Raw genomic sequence first — 18,157 nt, 5'->3', positions numbered from 1 at the left:
CGCGGAGGTTACGCAATTCACGGTTGTAAGTATATTTTCTCATTTCATATTTCCTAACTATCTCTCAAAACCTCACTCTCTCTTAGTTCTTAGTCGAGTCAATTCTCACGAGTTACAATTACCTTTCACAATTCCTTTAGATTTTAATTTTGGTATTTTTATTGTTTGATTGTAATTTTAGATGTATGTAGTTAGTTTTAGATTTTTTGGAGATATTGTTATTTTAACTTTTATATGAAATTATATTAATTAAGTCAAATAGATTATTTGGATCAATTCAACCTATTTATATAAATGGGTTAACACAGGTTGTGTCGCTATATTTTTAATTAATTCATAACGGGTCAAAACGAGTTGTGTTGTGTCAACCAGTTATTTTAGTGGGTTGTTTAGAGTTTGTAAATTTGATCCGTTAAGTTTAACGAGTCGTGTTTAGATTGAAATATATAGTATAATATACACAACTTGATACAATACGAATACAATTTGTTAACGCGATTTGCCTCTCTTACCTACAGGCTGCACATGATTGTCAGCCGTTAACCGCCATGCGTGCTGAATTACCAAGAAGAGCATATTTATATTTCCAAAAATTAGAGAAGAAATTCAGCAAATGGAGAGCCCTATCTCCAAACAACATCTATTTCAACTTTCATTCGCAGGCCGCTTGTTTGGTGCCAAAGCTGCTCAAGTAGATAGCAAGGACTTGCTCTACAGCTGAAAGTGTCCGGGTAGCGATAATCCATGATTAAGATGTCTTTCCCAATCTTTCCAAACTGCAAGATTACCTTTTCTAGCTGAAACATTGTGAGATGGACCTACGGTCCAACGGTAACACGCCCCCTGAAATTGAAGCACCAGCACTGTAGCTACTCATGCCATCTAGGAGCCTTGTTCTTAAGGACCAGTGGCTCTCCCAAGCCCGGGATTGATACCGGTGGCTTGAGAGGCTTGTGGAGCTGAAATCCATAATCAAATAATTTCCTTTCGGTCCTGGTAACGAACAAAACCTGCTTAGAATGAAATCTCTGACTGAATCGACTATTTAGTTGAACTATGGCTTCACTGAGTTTTCGTGAGAGGGAGGAAGAGAAAAGATCGGTCTGTGCTGCACAGATCTTGCCACGTTGCCTTCTTATGTTAAAAAATTAAAAGTTGAATAAAATATTATTAGAATATTTTTTTAATATTATTATTATTTTAAGATTTAAAAATTTTGAATTATTTATTATATTTTATGTAAAAATTTAAAAAAATTATAATAATGAGATGAGAAAAGATGAATTGAAATAATTAACTGAGCCCTTATTGTTTCATTTTTATTTTTTTTAATTAGCCACGTTAGCCGAATGCATGAAGATTGCAGTTTGCCGATTGTTTGTAGAAAAATTGTATTTCTATCACGAAAACATCTTTGTGGACTAAAGTCCCTAGTTGAATTGTTATTAGAATCTAGAATAGTTATATTGAAATGTCTTTATACCACATACTATTCATGTGACACAGTTTAATTTAAAAGATAAATTTTAAAATTTCAATCTTATAAATTAATATTATTGTACATAATCGAAGATTTGCAATCCAAATAGTTTGTGAAGGGAAAAAATGCCCATAGCCCATAAATTGGGCCCAACCCACCAAATCATCACCAAAGATAAAGGAGAGACAAGGAAATAGACAAAAGGGAACAAGAAAAGAGACAAAAGAGAGACAAGAGGGATATGAGGGCTGTAAATGTCAGACGGTAAGAGGAAGAAGGCAAAGTGTTCACGCAATAGAGATCTGTCAACTCATAGTAGGCTAACATGTACAGTAAAAGGTCAGGCAAACATATAAAAGGAGATACCCAGACAACATAGGAATAGATATAATGAATTGACGACCTCTACTTCGGAGACCGACTCAATACTCCCTAGATTAGATCACCTCTTCTTTAGTAACCTCTTGAAGAAGAGCTCCAATCTTCGATTTACGTGGTTCGGCAATATGCCTACGTCCACGGGGGTTTGGGGAAGGAAGTCTCTACTATAATATATCTTTTTACAGTCACTCATAGATCCTCATATCTCTCTTACTTTTCCTGTACTTATTTTCCATTCATTGCCATGGACGCACGAACCACCACTGTACAACCGTATTGGAGCATTGTCGGGGACTCTAAATAATTCACATTGTGGCACTGTTGGTATAGAGTTGTCCAGGCCCGCGAAACACGCCTTCAACACTAATGATTTTTGAGATTTCAAATCCATCGGTTTTAAAACTTTTTGTTTGTAAGTATTTTATAAATGAACGAATATAAATCTTCAGAATTTGAAACCTATTAGTTGGATGCTTTCAGAATGTTTAAATTTGGATTTTGAAATCCAAATCAATTAAGAATATATTTTCTTTCTATTTCTCTATATTTCTTATATAAGAAAAAAAAATGAAACTAGAAAATTACATACTTGTAAAATATGTGTTTATGTATATGAGTAAGCATGTGACAAATGAGTAAACTGGACACAATCAAGTTAATACCTATTTTCATGAATCTATTTAAAACTTCATTTCTTCTTGATAAAACTAATACAATAATATCAAAGAACGATAACCACAATTAGCATTTTTTAAAACTATTAAATCTTTAAATTAAATTCTCAAACCACATGACCACGTCAAAATAGCGATAATGACAATCTGTAAGGAGAATAGACTCATTTTGACAGAAAATAATCATTTTAACATGAAATAACTAATCACAAATAAGTCGTTTTCTTACGAAAAATACATCTTCAAACATTTCCATAGCCGAAGAAGTATCTCTGAAAGGTAGTCCATTCATCACTGACTCTAAAGAGATCAGATGTAATGTTTTCTTCCAATACCTCATTTTCATTTGGCAAAGAATTTTCCAACTTAATGTGCACATCTCATGAAAAACTATCCTCCTTATTTTCATCTCGTATAAAATTATGAAGTATGCAACATGCATTAATAATTCTTGTTCGAGTCTTCACACTATGAAAGCCTGCAGTGCATAGAATTGCCATGATCTCTTCCTCAACAGCCCAAAAGCTCATTCAGCTGTATTTCTCGCAGACGAGTGCCGAAGATTAAATAACTCCTTATAATTTGTTGGTGTTAGTGCCATAAAAATAAATAAAAAAATAGATCGAATTAGACCGAACCGGTTTGGTCAGTTTGGTCCGGTTCCGATTTCTAAAAATAGAAACTAGTTGGAAATCGATACGGTACCAATTTTCACATTTTAAAAATCGGTTTAAATCGAACCGGACCGGTTTATATATATATTCTATATTCTATATAAATTATATTCTATATAGTTTTTTATATTATAAATAAGTTTTTACATATTATATTATATATATTATATGCTAAAATGCTAATTAATATAAAATAAAAGTTTAATATTAGTCATGTCTATTAATCTTATAACATAAAATTAGTATAATATTTGAAATAACATAAAATTAATGTTATAAACTTTAATATAACATTTGATATAACATAAGATTAATCTTATAATCTTTATTATAACATTTGATCTAAAGCCCCGACCCCGGAGGTCCAAGAAGTTAACTCCTGACACTTGATAATCAACTCCAACAATACTAATATATTTCCAAATCCAAAAATATATATTTTCAAAACTCCAAATCAAACGTAACCACTTCAACTTTAATAAACCATACATACTCACATATCAGATCCTCAATACAACAACCCAAATAAAAATATCAACTTCTCTTCATGTCTCAATTAACAAAATAGAATAAAATAGAATTGACATGAGTTTCCATAAACCGTCTAAACATATTGAAATCAACCTACTAAATAAATAAATCCACCAACAGCACTAGTACCATGAGGTACCCAATAACAATCCACAGCTAATCTTGCCCACAAACTCTAATACTGATCCTCAGCAGAACCATTAATGTCATCTGAAAAATATTATGAAGAGTAAGGAGTGAGTTATCAACAACTCAATAAGCAGATAACATATACTAGTATGTAAATATGAGTATTTACAAAGTTCGGTATACATAACAAAACATTTACTTTCAGAAAACAGAAACATCATATTTATTTTCAAAATGCATAAACTGAAACACATTATCAAAAAGTCAGAGCGAAGTTTTCAAAAAAACTTTCTTATTTCAAAAATATCTCTTGGCATATCACAAACTGAAACCTCATCTTCGTAGCATATCAGAGTATCACATCTGGACAAATACCATGTTTAACCTCCGTGGTAGTGTTATAACCCACCATTATACACATGGCTGGGCCGTATACCATATTTCACCCTCGTGGTAGGGTTATAAACAACCATTATACTCGTGGTTAGGCCATATACCATGTTTCACCCAGTGGTAAGGTTATAAACCACATTTATATCCATGACTAGGCTGTAACAGAAACAGAACAAAGCTTCATGGGAAATAGATCATATTTAGATACAAAATCAAAAGTTCATGGGAAAATTTTCAGATGACAGATCATATCAAAACTGAATACTGAACACTTTTTGAACATTTCACATATCCAAGAATAATAGATACAAAACTTTTTGATTTAATCCAAGCAAAACTTTTGGGATCCTATATTCACTCTTTTTCAGAGTTCAGAAATAGAATGCTAATATCAACTCATGTCTACACCAGTCATGACAAAAATACTTTCTCTTATATAGGATTTATGCATATGCAAAACAATCATCTGAGGTCGTTTTTCAGATTGCTTTTCAAAGATAAACATGCATATTTTCAAATTCGATCTCATTTCATTTCTTTTGTGCAAAGCTAGCGTAGAAACCCCGCTTACCTGACTTCCATGTATTATCTACTCCTTGAGTCGGAACTCTAGTAGTAATACCACCTAGACAAAACATAAACCCAACATTTAATTAACCAATCCAGTAAGCTACTATTTATTGAGTAATAGTCCAAAACAACCCCTTTTTAACTCTATGTCTATCATAAAATTAAACCCGAATAGTCCCCTCCTCAAACCATTAGCATTTAAATCCCAACACAGCCACTAAAATCTCCACGCAGTAGCCAAACACAACTCTTACAACTTACCTCTTACCAACATGCATTTAATCAAAGACAACCAACTCCAAAAACACCACTCCATCCTTGGCCACCGCTATTCCCAACCAGCTATGTAATTATAAATCCCCACATCACCACATCAACTTTATTTTATCCACATTTCAATCCAACCAAGTGATTCCAAAAATATCACACTCACTACACAACTAAACATAAAAGTCTTCACATAAAAACTAAAATAAAAATCATAATATCAAGTGTGTGTGTATATAATAAAAACGATACTTTCGCTATAGATTAACTTACATAAATTCGTGAGTTTAGTACGATGAAAATGGAAATGAGCAGAACGCTAGCTAACGATTATGTCAATGCCCTGTAACACAATGGCGGTGTTACTTGTAGTTAAAGAAGAACACTATCAAATGCTTCGGAAGGGCATTACCTAATAAAGTCATAAATGGCTTTGTACAACCCTGATTCAAAGCAACCCACATAATTCTAAGCCCAAAACTCACTGAAATCTAACGAAAGAGATAGTGATCTATACAATGAGAGATTGAGTGGTCTGAGTGTGAGTACAGTGAACTAAAACATAGAGGGTGTGCATGAAAAATAAATAGAGGATAAAAATAAAAATAATAAGGAGACTGAAGTCAGACGGTGGGAGAAGAAATTCTTACCAAAGCTAGCACTTCTGATGTGAGGCTCGACGACAACACTAGAATCTTGAGATCCACGAGTAGACTGTACATATGCCCAAGGAAAAAAATTCATGAAAATGTGGAAGAGGTAAGAATGGGAAAACAAAAGAATTGAGAAGGAGAGAAAGAGAGGCTCACCGTGTGGAACAGCGATGGCAATGAAAATGGTATTTGGGAGGCCACACACTCATAATCATGAAGAAAGAAGGAATAAAAAATTCCTAGAGGGGGGAGCTGAGAGTAGTTCGATCCTGTTGAGAGGGACAAACTTGATGTGAGAAGGAAATAAATAAATAAATTGATGCATACGTGGGGAGATGGCTCACGGGATGGAGAGGTTTTTGGAGAAAACAGAAAACTAGGAAAGGAAAAATAAAACAGTCGGGGAAGATAGAAATCAAAAAGGGAAGAAGGAGACTCACCGAAAACGACGCCGTTTATGTTGGGGCATTCCAGAATGGGCTTTATCTAGACCTGGGCCTTGGGCTCGAGTGTTACATCCTCCCCCCTTATAAAAATTCCGTCCTCGCAATTTGTCACAAGTTATCATGATCACTGTCGAACAACTGTGGGTACTTGAGTTGCATTTCTTCTTCTAATTCCCAGGAGGCTTCACTGATAGTATAATTATTCCATACCACTTTAACTAATGGGATAGCACAATTCCGTAACACTTGTTCTTTTCTCTCTACAATCCGCATCAGCTCTTCTGTATAAGTCAAATTTTCCTGAAGTTGAAGAGGCTCATAGTCGATAACATGGGTGGGGTCGGGTATATACTTCCTCAGCATAGATACATGAAATACATCCTATACCCCTGAGAGTGCTGGTGGTAGGGCTACCCTGTAAGCCACTGGGCCAATCAGATCAAGAATCTCAAAGGGTCCGACAAATCTAGGGCTCAACTTGCCCTTCTTTCCAAACCTCATGACCCCTCTCATTGGCGCAATCCTCAAGAATACCTTATTCCCGACCTCAAAATCTAATTGGCGATGATGGTTATCTGCATAGCTCTTCTGTCGACTATGAGCTGCTCTCATTCTAGCTCGAATGATCTTTATCTTCTCTATTGTCTTCTATATGATTTCTGGACCCAAAATTTGTCTTTCCCCCACCTCATCCCAATACAAAAGAGATCTATACCTTCTACCGTAAAGTGCTTCATAAGGTGCCATCTCAATGCTAGCCTAGTAACTATTACTATAAGCAAACTCGACCAAAGGCAAGTGTCATATCCAGGTTCCCTTAAAATCCAGCATACACGCCCTTAATATGTCTTCCAAAATTTGAATGGTCCTTTCCGACTGTCCATTCGTCTACGGGGTGAAATGTAGTGCTGAAATTTAACTTAGTGCTCATGGCCTCCTATAGGCTCTGCCAAAATTTTGAAGTGAAACAAGGATCCCAATCCGACACAATGGACACAGGTACCCTATACAACCTCACTATTTCATGTACATATAGTTCAGCTAGTTTCTCCAGCTTATAAGAAACTTTGATAGGCACAAAGTGAGCTGTCTTCGTCAAATGGTCCACTATCACCCATATTACATCCTGTATAGTCAGTGTTTGTGGTAAGCCTGTAACAAAATCCATAGAAATATGCTCCCATTTCCATTCCGGAATCTGAAGTGGTTGCAATAATCCTGCTGGTCTCTGATGTTCCACTTTCACCTGTTGACAAGTTAGGCACTGTGCCACAAATTTGGCAATCTCCCTCTTCATGCCATTCCACCATAAAAACTCCTTCAAATCTCGATACATTTTTATACTACATGGGTGAATTGTGTAAGGAGAGCGGTGCGCTTCTTCGAGGATGAGTCTTTTTATTTCATCATTGTCCCGCACACATAACTATTTCCAAACCTTAAAATTCCATCTTCAGAAATGCTGAACTCGGGTTTATTCTCTTTTTCTACTTCTTCTATTAATCTCGCTAACTCATAATCTTCTTTTTGGGCAAGCTTAATTCTGTCTCTCAAAGCTGGTTGAACCATTAAACTGGCTACCAATGCTTACTGGTCACTGGTAACAACTTCAGTAGCAGCTCTTTCTAAGTCCATTAATAAATGGTTTTGAATGGTAATAGTTGCAACTGCTGGTCCCATTGCCTTCCTGCTAAGTGCATCAGCTACAGCATTAGCTTTGCCTGGATGGTAGTTAATGTTGTAGTCGTAATCCTTGACTAGTTCTAGCCATCTCTTTTGCCTCATATTCAGTTCCTTCTGAGTGAAGAAGTACTTCAAACTCTTGTGATCTGTGTAGATTTTGCACATTTCACCATATAAATAATGCCTCTAGATTTTAAGTGCAAAGACAACATCGGCTAACTCCAAATCATGTGTGGGGTAATTTTGCTCATATGTCTTCAATTGCCAAGAAGCATATGCTATTACTTTCCTATATAGTATCAATACACACCCCAAACCCAATCGTGAAGCCTCACTGTAAACCACAAATCCTCCTTTTTCGCTAGGGACTGTCAGAACTGGAGCTATCACCAATCTCTTGTTCAATTCCTAGAAGCTCTCCTCACACTCTTCAGTCCATTCATACTTATTGTTCTTCCCTGTAAGGGCGGTAAGGGGAACTGCTATTTTTAAGAAATTGTCTATAAACTGAAGGTAATAACCAGCCAAACCCAAGAAACTCTTAACTTCATGCACATTGGTTGGTTGAGTCTAGTTAACTACTGCTTCAACTTTCTCGGGGTCTACTGAGATACCATCCTTTGAGACTACATGTCCCAAAAATGAAATAGACTCAAACTAAAACTCACATTTCTTCAACTTAGCAAATAATTTCTTATCCTTGAGTGTCCCAAGTACTTATTTCAGATGCTCTTCATGTTCAGCTTTGTTCTTGGAGTAGATTAATATATCATCAATAAACACCACTACAAATTTATCCAAGAATTCATGAAATACCCGATTAATCAAATCTATAAATACCCGTTGGGCGTTAGTTAGGCCAAAAGGCATGACTAAGAATTCATAATGACCGTACCTGGTCTTGAAAGCTATCTTAGGCACATCCTCTGCCTTGATCTTCAATTGATGATACCTCAATCTGAGATCAATTTTGGAGAATACCTGAGCACCTTCAACTGATCAAATAAATCTTCTATGCGGGGCAACATATATTTATTCTTTATGGTCACTTAGTTTAGTTCTCTGTAGTCTATACATATTCTTATTGTCCCATCCTTCTTTTTCACAAACAAAACTAGAGCTCCCCAAGGTGATACACTGGGCCTGATGAAACATTTTTCTAATAAATCTTGGAACTTTTCTTTGAGTTCTGCTAATTCTGATGGTGCCATTCGATAAGGGGCTTTGGAAAGAGGTGTCATGCTTGGGGCTAATTCAATGACAAACTCTACTTCCTGCTCTGGTGGCAATCCAGACAAATCTTCAGGAAAAACCTCCGGATATTCTCTCACAATAGAAATATCTTCTAACTCCAATTCTTGCTTTGATTCATCCACCACGAAAGCCAAGTACCCCTGACACCCATCACGTATTAACTTGCTAACCTGAAAAGTGGAAATAACTGATGGACGGGTATGCACTTTGGAACCCATAAACTGAAGTTCCTCTCCCTCTGGAAATTTGAACACCACTTTCTTTTTAAAATAGTCAATACTGGCATAACTGGAAGCTAACCAATCCATACCCAATATCACATCAAATCCAATCATAAGAAAGACTATCAGGTTAGCTGGCATTTCCCTCTCGCTAATAGTTATTGGACACTTAAGCAAAATCTTGTTGCATGTCACTATATCTCCTGCTGGGGTTGAGACCAACAAACTGTAATACATCTTTTCAGCTTCAACATGGCAGAACTTGACATAATCCATTGAAATAAAAGAGTGGGTGGCCTCCAAGTCAAATAAAATAGTAGCTTTATTGAGAAAAAAAGGGAATAATTCCTGTGTTTACATTATATAATCCATAGAGATAACAAGATAAGTAATCCTAAATTTTTAACATAAAAAGCTAAATAGGAGAGTCAGAAAGATTGTACCTGTAATTACATCATTCTTGTCCTCAGCTTCTCCCAGCATCAAAGCAAACACCTGTGCTGGCATAGTCTTCCGTTGGTTGTTGCCCTGGTTATTCGGCCTAAAGCTTTGAGGTGGGTTGGGCCTTCTGTTGTTCTCCACAAGCAATGGACATTCTCTAATGAAATGCCCATCCTTATCACATTTGAAACATGACCCCACTTCCTTTCTGCACTCCCCAACGTGTATGCGATTACAGAACTCATAGGGGTTAGTTGTATGATTTCCCTGAATTTGTCTCGGACTTGAGCTGCTCCTCTCATTTCTCTTATTCCATTGCCCTTGATCCATACTAGAGATGTAATACCTGAATCCTACTACGTAGGTCTTTACGTCATCTATTAATATTTTTAAGTTAAATATTTTAAAACAAATACTTTCATTGTTTTATTATTTTATTTTAAGATGGGTGTGCCTTTATTTTTAAAGTGTGTTGTTTTAAGACATTATCATATTTTCTTTAAGTCCTCTACTTTTTATCCAATTAAGAAGTGACCCAAACCTTCTCAACCATAGGATGGGTAGGTGAGAAAATATCTTCCTATGCTTGAATCCCCACCGTCCATCCCTTAGCTTGTAAGACAAGCCTTGACTAATCAACTCACCTTTCTCTAAGTTGAAACCGTCGGCTTCTTCAACAAGTCATTTGACTTTTATTTCCTTCTATTGCACGTCGGTCCTAAAGCAAACAAAAGAAAAGATTTCCTTAAGTCTTCTTCCTTCACACAAGAGGCTTTCAGTTTCCACTAACCCATGCGATCTCTCTCATTCCTTCAGGCCGATCTCTCTCAATTCGTAAACCCAAGTTTTCCATCGAAAATCCTCAAGGAAAACCAACCCCGTAAGTGAATTCTATGGCTCTAATCTCTAGTTGAAGTTTTGGATTTATGGGTTTAATCTAGGGTTTGTTCTTTTAAGAAATTTTATGCTGTGTTCTAGCCCCAAATCTTTCAGTTTTGCTCTTCCTCTTCTCGTTGTCGTGTACTTCCGTGGCTTCTAAGGGGACCCAAATAGGTATTATAATCCTTCCATGAGTTTCTTGTGATTTAGGGATTTTCAAAATTTCTGTGTGAGCCAATCATCATGTGGTAGTCTCTAAACAAATTTCTCATTTATTTCCTCTATTAGCTGCTCTAGTGGGTAGTAATCAAAAACCTTGTTTTCTGGTCAAAACTGAGTGTTTTGAGATGGTTTTGCCGTGTGTTTCTTATCATTTGAGATGGCATATTTTCTGGTTTAACTTGGTTAGTCTCAAGTGATGATTGGTTGATCTTTGATATGTATATATATGTAGGGGTGTTCATCCGGATCCGGATCCAGATATCCGGCCATGACCGGATCCGGGTCCGGATGCTAAAATCCGGGTGGTTATCCGCCCGGATTAATCTGGATTTAATCCAGGCGGATAACCGGATTAAATCCGGATCCGGGTTATAACCGGATTTAATCCAGGTTTTATTTTATTTTATTTTTTTAAATACTTTAAAACTTTAAAAAAATGTTTGTATAACACTAGTTTTTTTTTAAAAAATTCTAATATGCTTAAATTGCCCAAAATGTTTTAAAAAAATAATTTAAACACTTTTTAAAATATTTTTATAAAAAAAAATCAATTAACAAACAAAATAAATAAAAATGCAAAATAAATAATATGGTTGTTATATCACAAATTTACAAAAAACAAAATAAATAATAATACATCACAACTAATTAAACTAAAGCATAAATTTACATAGAACAAAAGAAATAATAATACATCACAACTAATTAAGTAAAACATAAATTTACAAAGATCAAAATGCATTAGTTTTCACATCTTGAATATGGCATCAATGCTGATAGCAATCTGGAATGGAAACCACAGGAATTTAAAAAAAAAAATTGACGAGTACATTACAACAGCAACCGAGTACATTACAACAGCAACCATTCCAACAGCACTCATATATCAAGGTCTCAAATGATGAATGGAGCATTATTCAAATTTTCATCAAGACCACTCTGCCATGCTATAAACCATCCAACCTTTTCAAGGAGATTATTCAAAATATATTAATAAATACAATAAAAAGTTAAGAAAGTAATATATTTAGCTAACTCAATTTGTTAAAGAGTATTTGCAACATGAAAATCAAGTGATTGACTGATTATACAGTTTAAACTCGGCTTATTTTAGAAATCTCCAATGCTTTACAAAACATACACTTTTTTTTAGATAAGAACTCTATAGAAATCTCCAGTGCTTTACAAAACATAAGGCAATGACCAAAAAAGCACAAAAATTGTAGATATTGACTTCTGTGCCAATATAGAATGCAATCCTGAAGTATATAATGGTCCTTCATAAATTTTTCTTAAAAGCTAATCATCCTCATTAATAAAGCATAGGACTATAATCATTGTCATCAAAAGATTTGAACACTCATCATCTTCCTCATCTACTTTGTAACAGCCCGCTAGAAATTCATTGAAGGAATTTCTATTGACTTTAGGAATCTCGTGAAAATCCCATAAGTTTTTACGAATCGACCTATTGCATAGGTTTTAGTCTGTCAACATAGTCAGTGTTATCACTCACTATGCTGCTAGAAATATGAGTTTTATTTATTTGAGGTGGTTAGAAGTGTCAGAATGCTTTATGGTCTACGCCATTACACTCAGTGGATTATTTAAGATTTTATGGCACAATATCCTATTTTCATAATTCCGGACGAAACGTCTGTTGGAAATTGTGAAATTATTTTTAGGGGCACTTCGAGGTTAAATTTCGGTAAAAGATTTTCACTAAAGGTTAATATGAATATTTAGGAATTTTTAGTACTAAGTTTATGATTCACTTTTTCGAAGTGAATAGTAATCTCGATAAGCGCACCAATTGCAGTGTTTCGAAATCACAGTGTGGAATGTCCAAATTGGATTAGAGAAGTTTTATTTGGACACTTGGCAAGATCTTAGCCACACTTAGTGAATAATTTTAGACACTTGGCACCATAAGGAACGTTTGTTGGATTTGAAGGAATCAAGGTGTGAGATCATGTCGCTTAAGCAAAACTTTGTTTCATCTGCTCAACCAAATTGTGCCAGATCAAAGAGGTTTTCAATCCTAGTGAAATTCTAAATGGTGGGAATCCAATCGAAAGCCCAAAAGCATGGTTGAAATCGAAACCCTAAACGGTTTCCCCAAAACCCTAAAGTTGGCCTCTAAACATTTTCTAATCCGATTTCTAGCATTGTGTTTAATCACTTGATTAAATCACTTCCACATGCTATTAATCCTTCAAATTTGTGTTAGAACATCATTATCCAACCTTGTTAACCTTGAAAATTTGATTGGGCCAAGTGATATTGGATTTGGGCTTGATAGCAACCCAAACCCTCTTTAAACCCCAAATTTTAGGCCCATTCGGTTTAGGCCCTTTAAGGCCCACGAATTTGGTCACCATAGGATTGCTTCATGGCTAAGTTTTGTACCCCCACTTGGCTGGCCAGATCTGTACAAGAAGAGCCTAGAAGGTTCTTGAAAGACATAGCTAAAGGGCCACCTCACTCATTCACTCTTACACTCCACCTTAAGAAAAGATCTTGGTCTGATTTTTATGAGAAGAAAAGGCCAACACTCAACCATTCCTTCAGTCCTATCACTTTACATAGCTTGTGTAAGAGGCTCTTCAGTCCACTTCCCACGAAAAAGCAACTCTCCTTTACACTTTTCCTTCATAGAACACAAAAGACACTCTCGGACAGTTTTTCGTACCTCTTTTGAATGCCTGTTTCGAAGCTTTTGTAAGTGTTTCCTCGCAACGTTTCCTTCATGAAAGTTGTTTCTTTTGGAGTCTAGTTTACGTGGATATCTTATTTGTTCCATTTGGAGATCATTTGATTGGTAAAAAGTTGTTTAGACCCCAGAAAGGTCATTCTGGGCGATAAACTGGAGAGTGTGTTATATTTTGGAGTTTTTGACCAAGCTAATGAATAGATCTTGGTCCGAAATTTTTATGGAGTACTGTTAACATGTGTATATGATTATTGGTTGAGGATTTGTTGCATGATTAAAAGTTTTGGTGAAATATTTTCTTAGGTCTAGAAACTTAGAAACTGGAAGAGGAAAAACAGTTTCTGTTTTGAGAAAGTTTAAATCTTTTATGGTTTAATCTTATTCCAATGGCTTTGATATTTTTATTGGAAGATCCTAAGCATCTTATATACATGTTAGAATGTTATTTTGAAGATATTTGATGTTAGTTTCGAACATATGAAATTTTATGGAAGGAGATATTCGGTTAGGCCAAAGTGATGATGTTCTTGGCTAAATTTATATTTTGGTTGATGTTTACCCATGTGATCTTGATTTTGAAGCTTGGATCTGTTTTAGGACACTTTTTTGAACCATGTGATGTTTTGGTTTGAAGATCACTTCTTTATAAGTCATGGATCAAGAGGTTGATCAAAACAAGTTAGAAACAAAATTCTGTTTTGAACTTAGAAGAGAAACCAAAAAGTTCAAGTATGGTTTTAGTGATTTTGATGACTTTTGTTCATGATTCAAAACATGATTATTCTTAAGAATATGTTATGAGTGTAGTAGAAGAAAAATTTTGGTTTAATCATGAGTTTTGAGATTTGAAAGAATTACAACAAAAAGCAAAGGAAATAGCCTTTGTAAGTTTCGGCCATATAGAGTTTTGATGGTTGTGTTTAGTTTTAAATTTTTATGAATTGATATTTGAGTTTAGGACAAAATTTACATAAGGTATGTAAATTTTGGTGATTTTTGAAGTTATGATGCAAAATCCTTAAGTTAGGGGTAAAATGGTCATTTTCCCACATGTAGAGGGTAAAATGGTAATTTTACTCTAAGTTGATATTTTTCCATATTCCTAATTGTTAGTGATTAAGTTCTAATTTTTAGAAATCACTACTTTCAGTTTCCCGTGATCGCACTTGAGTTTTGTCTCGAAGCGCGAAGATCGAGGTAAGTTAGCTTTTAACTTACTATCAATTTAATGTGTATGTGTGATAAGTAAGGGAACTAAATTGTATGTATGCATGTTATCATATGTGCCATGCCAAGTCATTACATATTTATCTGTTACACAGAATTTATTCTGTCATGAATTATTCATCTGTTACACAAGATATTCTGTCACGTATTGCTATACATGCTATACATTGCAAGTATGTCATGTTAAGTTAAGTATGCCATCTGTTACATGTATTTCTTGTCATGTAATATTCATTGTCACATGTTACGCCACGTTAAGAAATGTTGTCTGTTATATGGTATGCCATGTTACGAAATGTTGCATGTTACATGTATGACATGTTATGAAATGTTCTCTGTTACATTTATGTCTCGAAGTATGTCATGTCTGTCGTCCTACGTTCATGTCACGTTATGTTACGTCAAGATTTCTGTCTTTTATGTCATGTTACGTCACGTTACGAAATGTCATGTTAAGTCATTCATGTCAATCACGACCCTAAGCGCTAGGATGGGGTAATATCCTAGTGGAACTCCTTTGTTCACGCTGGAGTGTCTAAATAGGTGTGAAATTCCCTGGGTTGACGAAGTACAGTCAACAGGTTGCGAATGGGGCCTAATTAGCTGGTCACCGGAGCGCGCCAGGCACTAACGCCGATGGTGCCACACATTATGTTACGTGTGTCCACAGCAAGTGTGGCACAAACAGATAAGTCATGGGGCCACAACAACTGTGGAGCATGAAGTATGGGGCCACAACAACTGTGGAGCATACACTACGTGAGACACAGCAATTGTGACACGTAGAATACGTGGGGCCACAACAACTGTGGAGTACGTATTAACGCACTCACAGCTGGTATAGAAACCTGTGATGTGATGCGGTAATCGGCAGGGACACACGGCTCAAGGGGACCTGTGTAGCACCCATATGGTCACGTTAATGATTAAGTCTATTGAATAAGATTCCAAGTTCAAGTCATGTTTCACGTTATGTTATGTTCAAGTTTACGTTCACGCAATCATGGTAATCCCATAAGACAAGAATATGTTCCAAGTTCATGTTATGTTATGTTCACGTTTACGTTATGTTCCAAGTTCACATTTATGTTATGTCATGCTCAAGTTCAAGTTCAAATTATGCATGTTCACGTTCATGTTATGTTTCAAGTCCAGGTTATGTTTCAAGTCACGTTCATGCTAAGCTTCAGTTTCAGTTTAAGTTATGCCAGTTATGTTATGTTGTATGTCAAGTTATGCTATGATTACTTACGATTTGATTATGCATTCATGCTTTTACTGCCATGCATGCATCATTAACCTGTGTGGAAGTTTCCTGTTAACTTGCTGAGATTTGTAATCAAATCTCACTGTGGTAGTCCCAACTACCATTCCCCCCGAATGGTAGATTTTGTTACAGGATCTGAAGGAGAATCGGGAATCGACCAACTGGAAATGGTCGACTAAGCGACGATGCGATGTAGGTGTTAATACAGTAGTTACCTCAGATTACTACTTGTATTTGTAGAGTTCAATCTCCATCACTCTTTTGATCACAACCATATGGATTAATATTGTGATCTCAGTTGTTTAGTATGTCATTATGTATGAAGTATGTTTTAAGTATTTGGGATATTTCGGTTTGGTGCATAGTATTGCTAAAAAGAAAAATTATCCGCTGCGAATATTGCATAATGCTAGATGCATGTTAGGAATATTGCATCTTATATGTCATGAGCGGGGGCAGGTAACCTTGTGTTGCATGTCTCGACGCTTCAAATGTCCGTCCGATCCCAAGCGGAATTTGCGGGCGTCACATACTTAATCTAAAATTAATTGGACAGGCAAACAGTAATAGTTAGAACTCATTTTATTTAACTTTTTCAAAAAGTTACAAAAGCACTTTTTTTCACTTAAGCTCACTGGAAAAAGCTACAGGAACTTAAATATTAATGGAAGTTATGATTTGGTTGGTGTGTATTAGATTAGTCATAATACAAATAGATCTCTGACATACCTTTGTACTGGACATATTAATGTTAGCAATATTAGTAATTATTCAGACCACGAATTATTTGATATTAGTAATTATTACATGAACACTATGTAATCTAAACCAATTCAGTCCCAAATCAGACTTGCAAAAAAGAATCAGATCAAATTCAAAACGTACATACGTACCACCTACTAGGTGGCACCTAGCATTCTTAAAACATTCTTAATGTATATTGTTTCATTCTTAAAACATTCTAGAGGCATGTTTGTTGAACTTATAGACGCAAATGCCAGTTTAGACAACATACAAATTGGATTCTGCTTCCATGAATTCCTGGTCCATGTTTACTTGTTGTTAACATAGATCATGTTGCTGTGACAAATTTCTCAGTGTTTTAAACTAATAATCTATCCCACATCTGTCAGAGTATGATCATTAGGTGCACATTGACATGTGAACTAGCATGAAGTTCATAAATCCAGCAAAAAGAGAAGCAGGGTTAGAAGACATGAAGTTCATAAACTAATTAATATTTGAAAGAAATGTAGCACTTTCATTTTGGGGAAAGTCAGGGTTAGAAGACACATGAGGAATAGGACCATTTGCTGAAATTAATAGCTCCCCTTTAATCTTAAAGAGAAGAAGGGAAGCTCCATTTAATCTTAAAGAAATGAAGATTGAATAGTTGATTGGAACTCTTCCAAAAAAACATTAGATATCTAAAATAACAGAGAGTGATGTTGGGAAAAACCATAATACATAAGTTTATTGCGTCTTAGCCACAAAAATCTAGCAATAACCAAGAAGAGTTCAAAATCTGCAGTTTCTAAATACCCTTCTATGGTAAGAACCAGGTCCATGAAATTGAGATCAGGAAGACTACACTTTTAAATTTTTTTACAACAAAGAGCCCAAACATCCTTAGCAGAATGAACAGAGAGCCCAAACACACGATGAACACTGATCAGATCAGAAATTATACCAATTTAAGAAAAGGAAAAAGAGTTGAAAATTTTCCAAACTCAAGTTCCTCGATGAGGATATATAGTCATCTAGATTAATAAACAAAAATACGAAAAAAAAAAATGATCAGATGGGCATATTTAGAGATTAATTTTATATATAAAAAAATATATATATAAAGATGTAAAGAAAATATAAACAAAAAATGAACAAGAAAAAAAAAAGGAAAGGAGTAAAAAAAGATTACCAAACTCGGGCTGCTGAACGAGGATAGTCATCCCGAATCAAAACAAAACCACACAACCTCAACAAAACGAAAGAAAAAGGCAGAAAACCTAATACATGTGATGAAGAGTTTGAGTTGTAATTGGCCGGAGAGCC

The 18,157-nt window shown here is 35.3% G+C and overlaps 1 protein-coding gene across 1 annotated transcript; it reads right to left on the bottom strand.

The window, feature by feature from the left end:
• Positions 1-6,306: 6,306 nt before the first annotated feature.
• Positions 6,307-6,810, bottom strand: LOC109005013. The gene is made up of 2 exons (XM_018983766.1): positions 6,586-6,810; positions 6,307-6,498 (listed from the first exon to the last, which is right to left on the bottom strand). The coding sequence occupies exons 1-2, from the start codon at positions 6,808-6,810 to the stop codon at positions 6,307-6,309; spliced, it is 417 nt and encodes a 138-aa protein (XP_018839311.1).
• Between the last annotated feature and the right edge of the window lie 11,347 nt (positions 6,811-18,157).

Source organism: Juglans regia, chromosome 2, assembly GCF_001411555.2.
Source record: "Juglans regia cultivar Chandler chromosome 2, Walnut 2.0, whole genome shotgun sequence".
Taxonomy (NCBI): domain Eukaryota; kingdom Viridiplantae; phylum Streptophyta; class Magnoliopsida; order Fagales; family Juglandaceae; genus Juglans; species Juglans regia.
The sequence above is the reverse complement of the archived record's forward strand: the minus strand, read 5'-3'. Positions and strand labels throughout refer to the sequence as shown.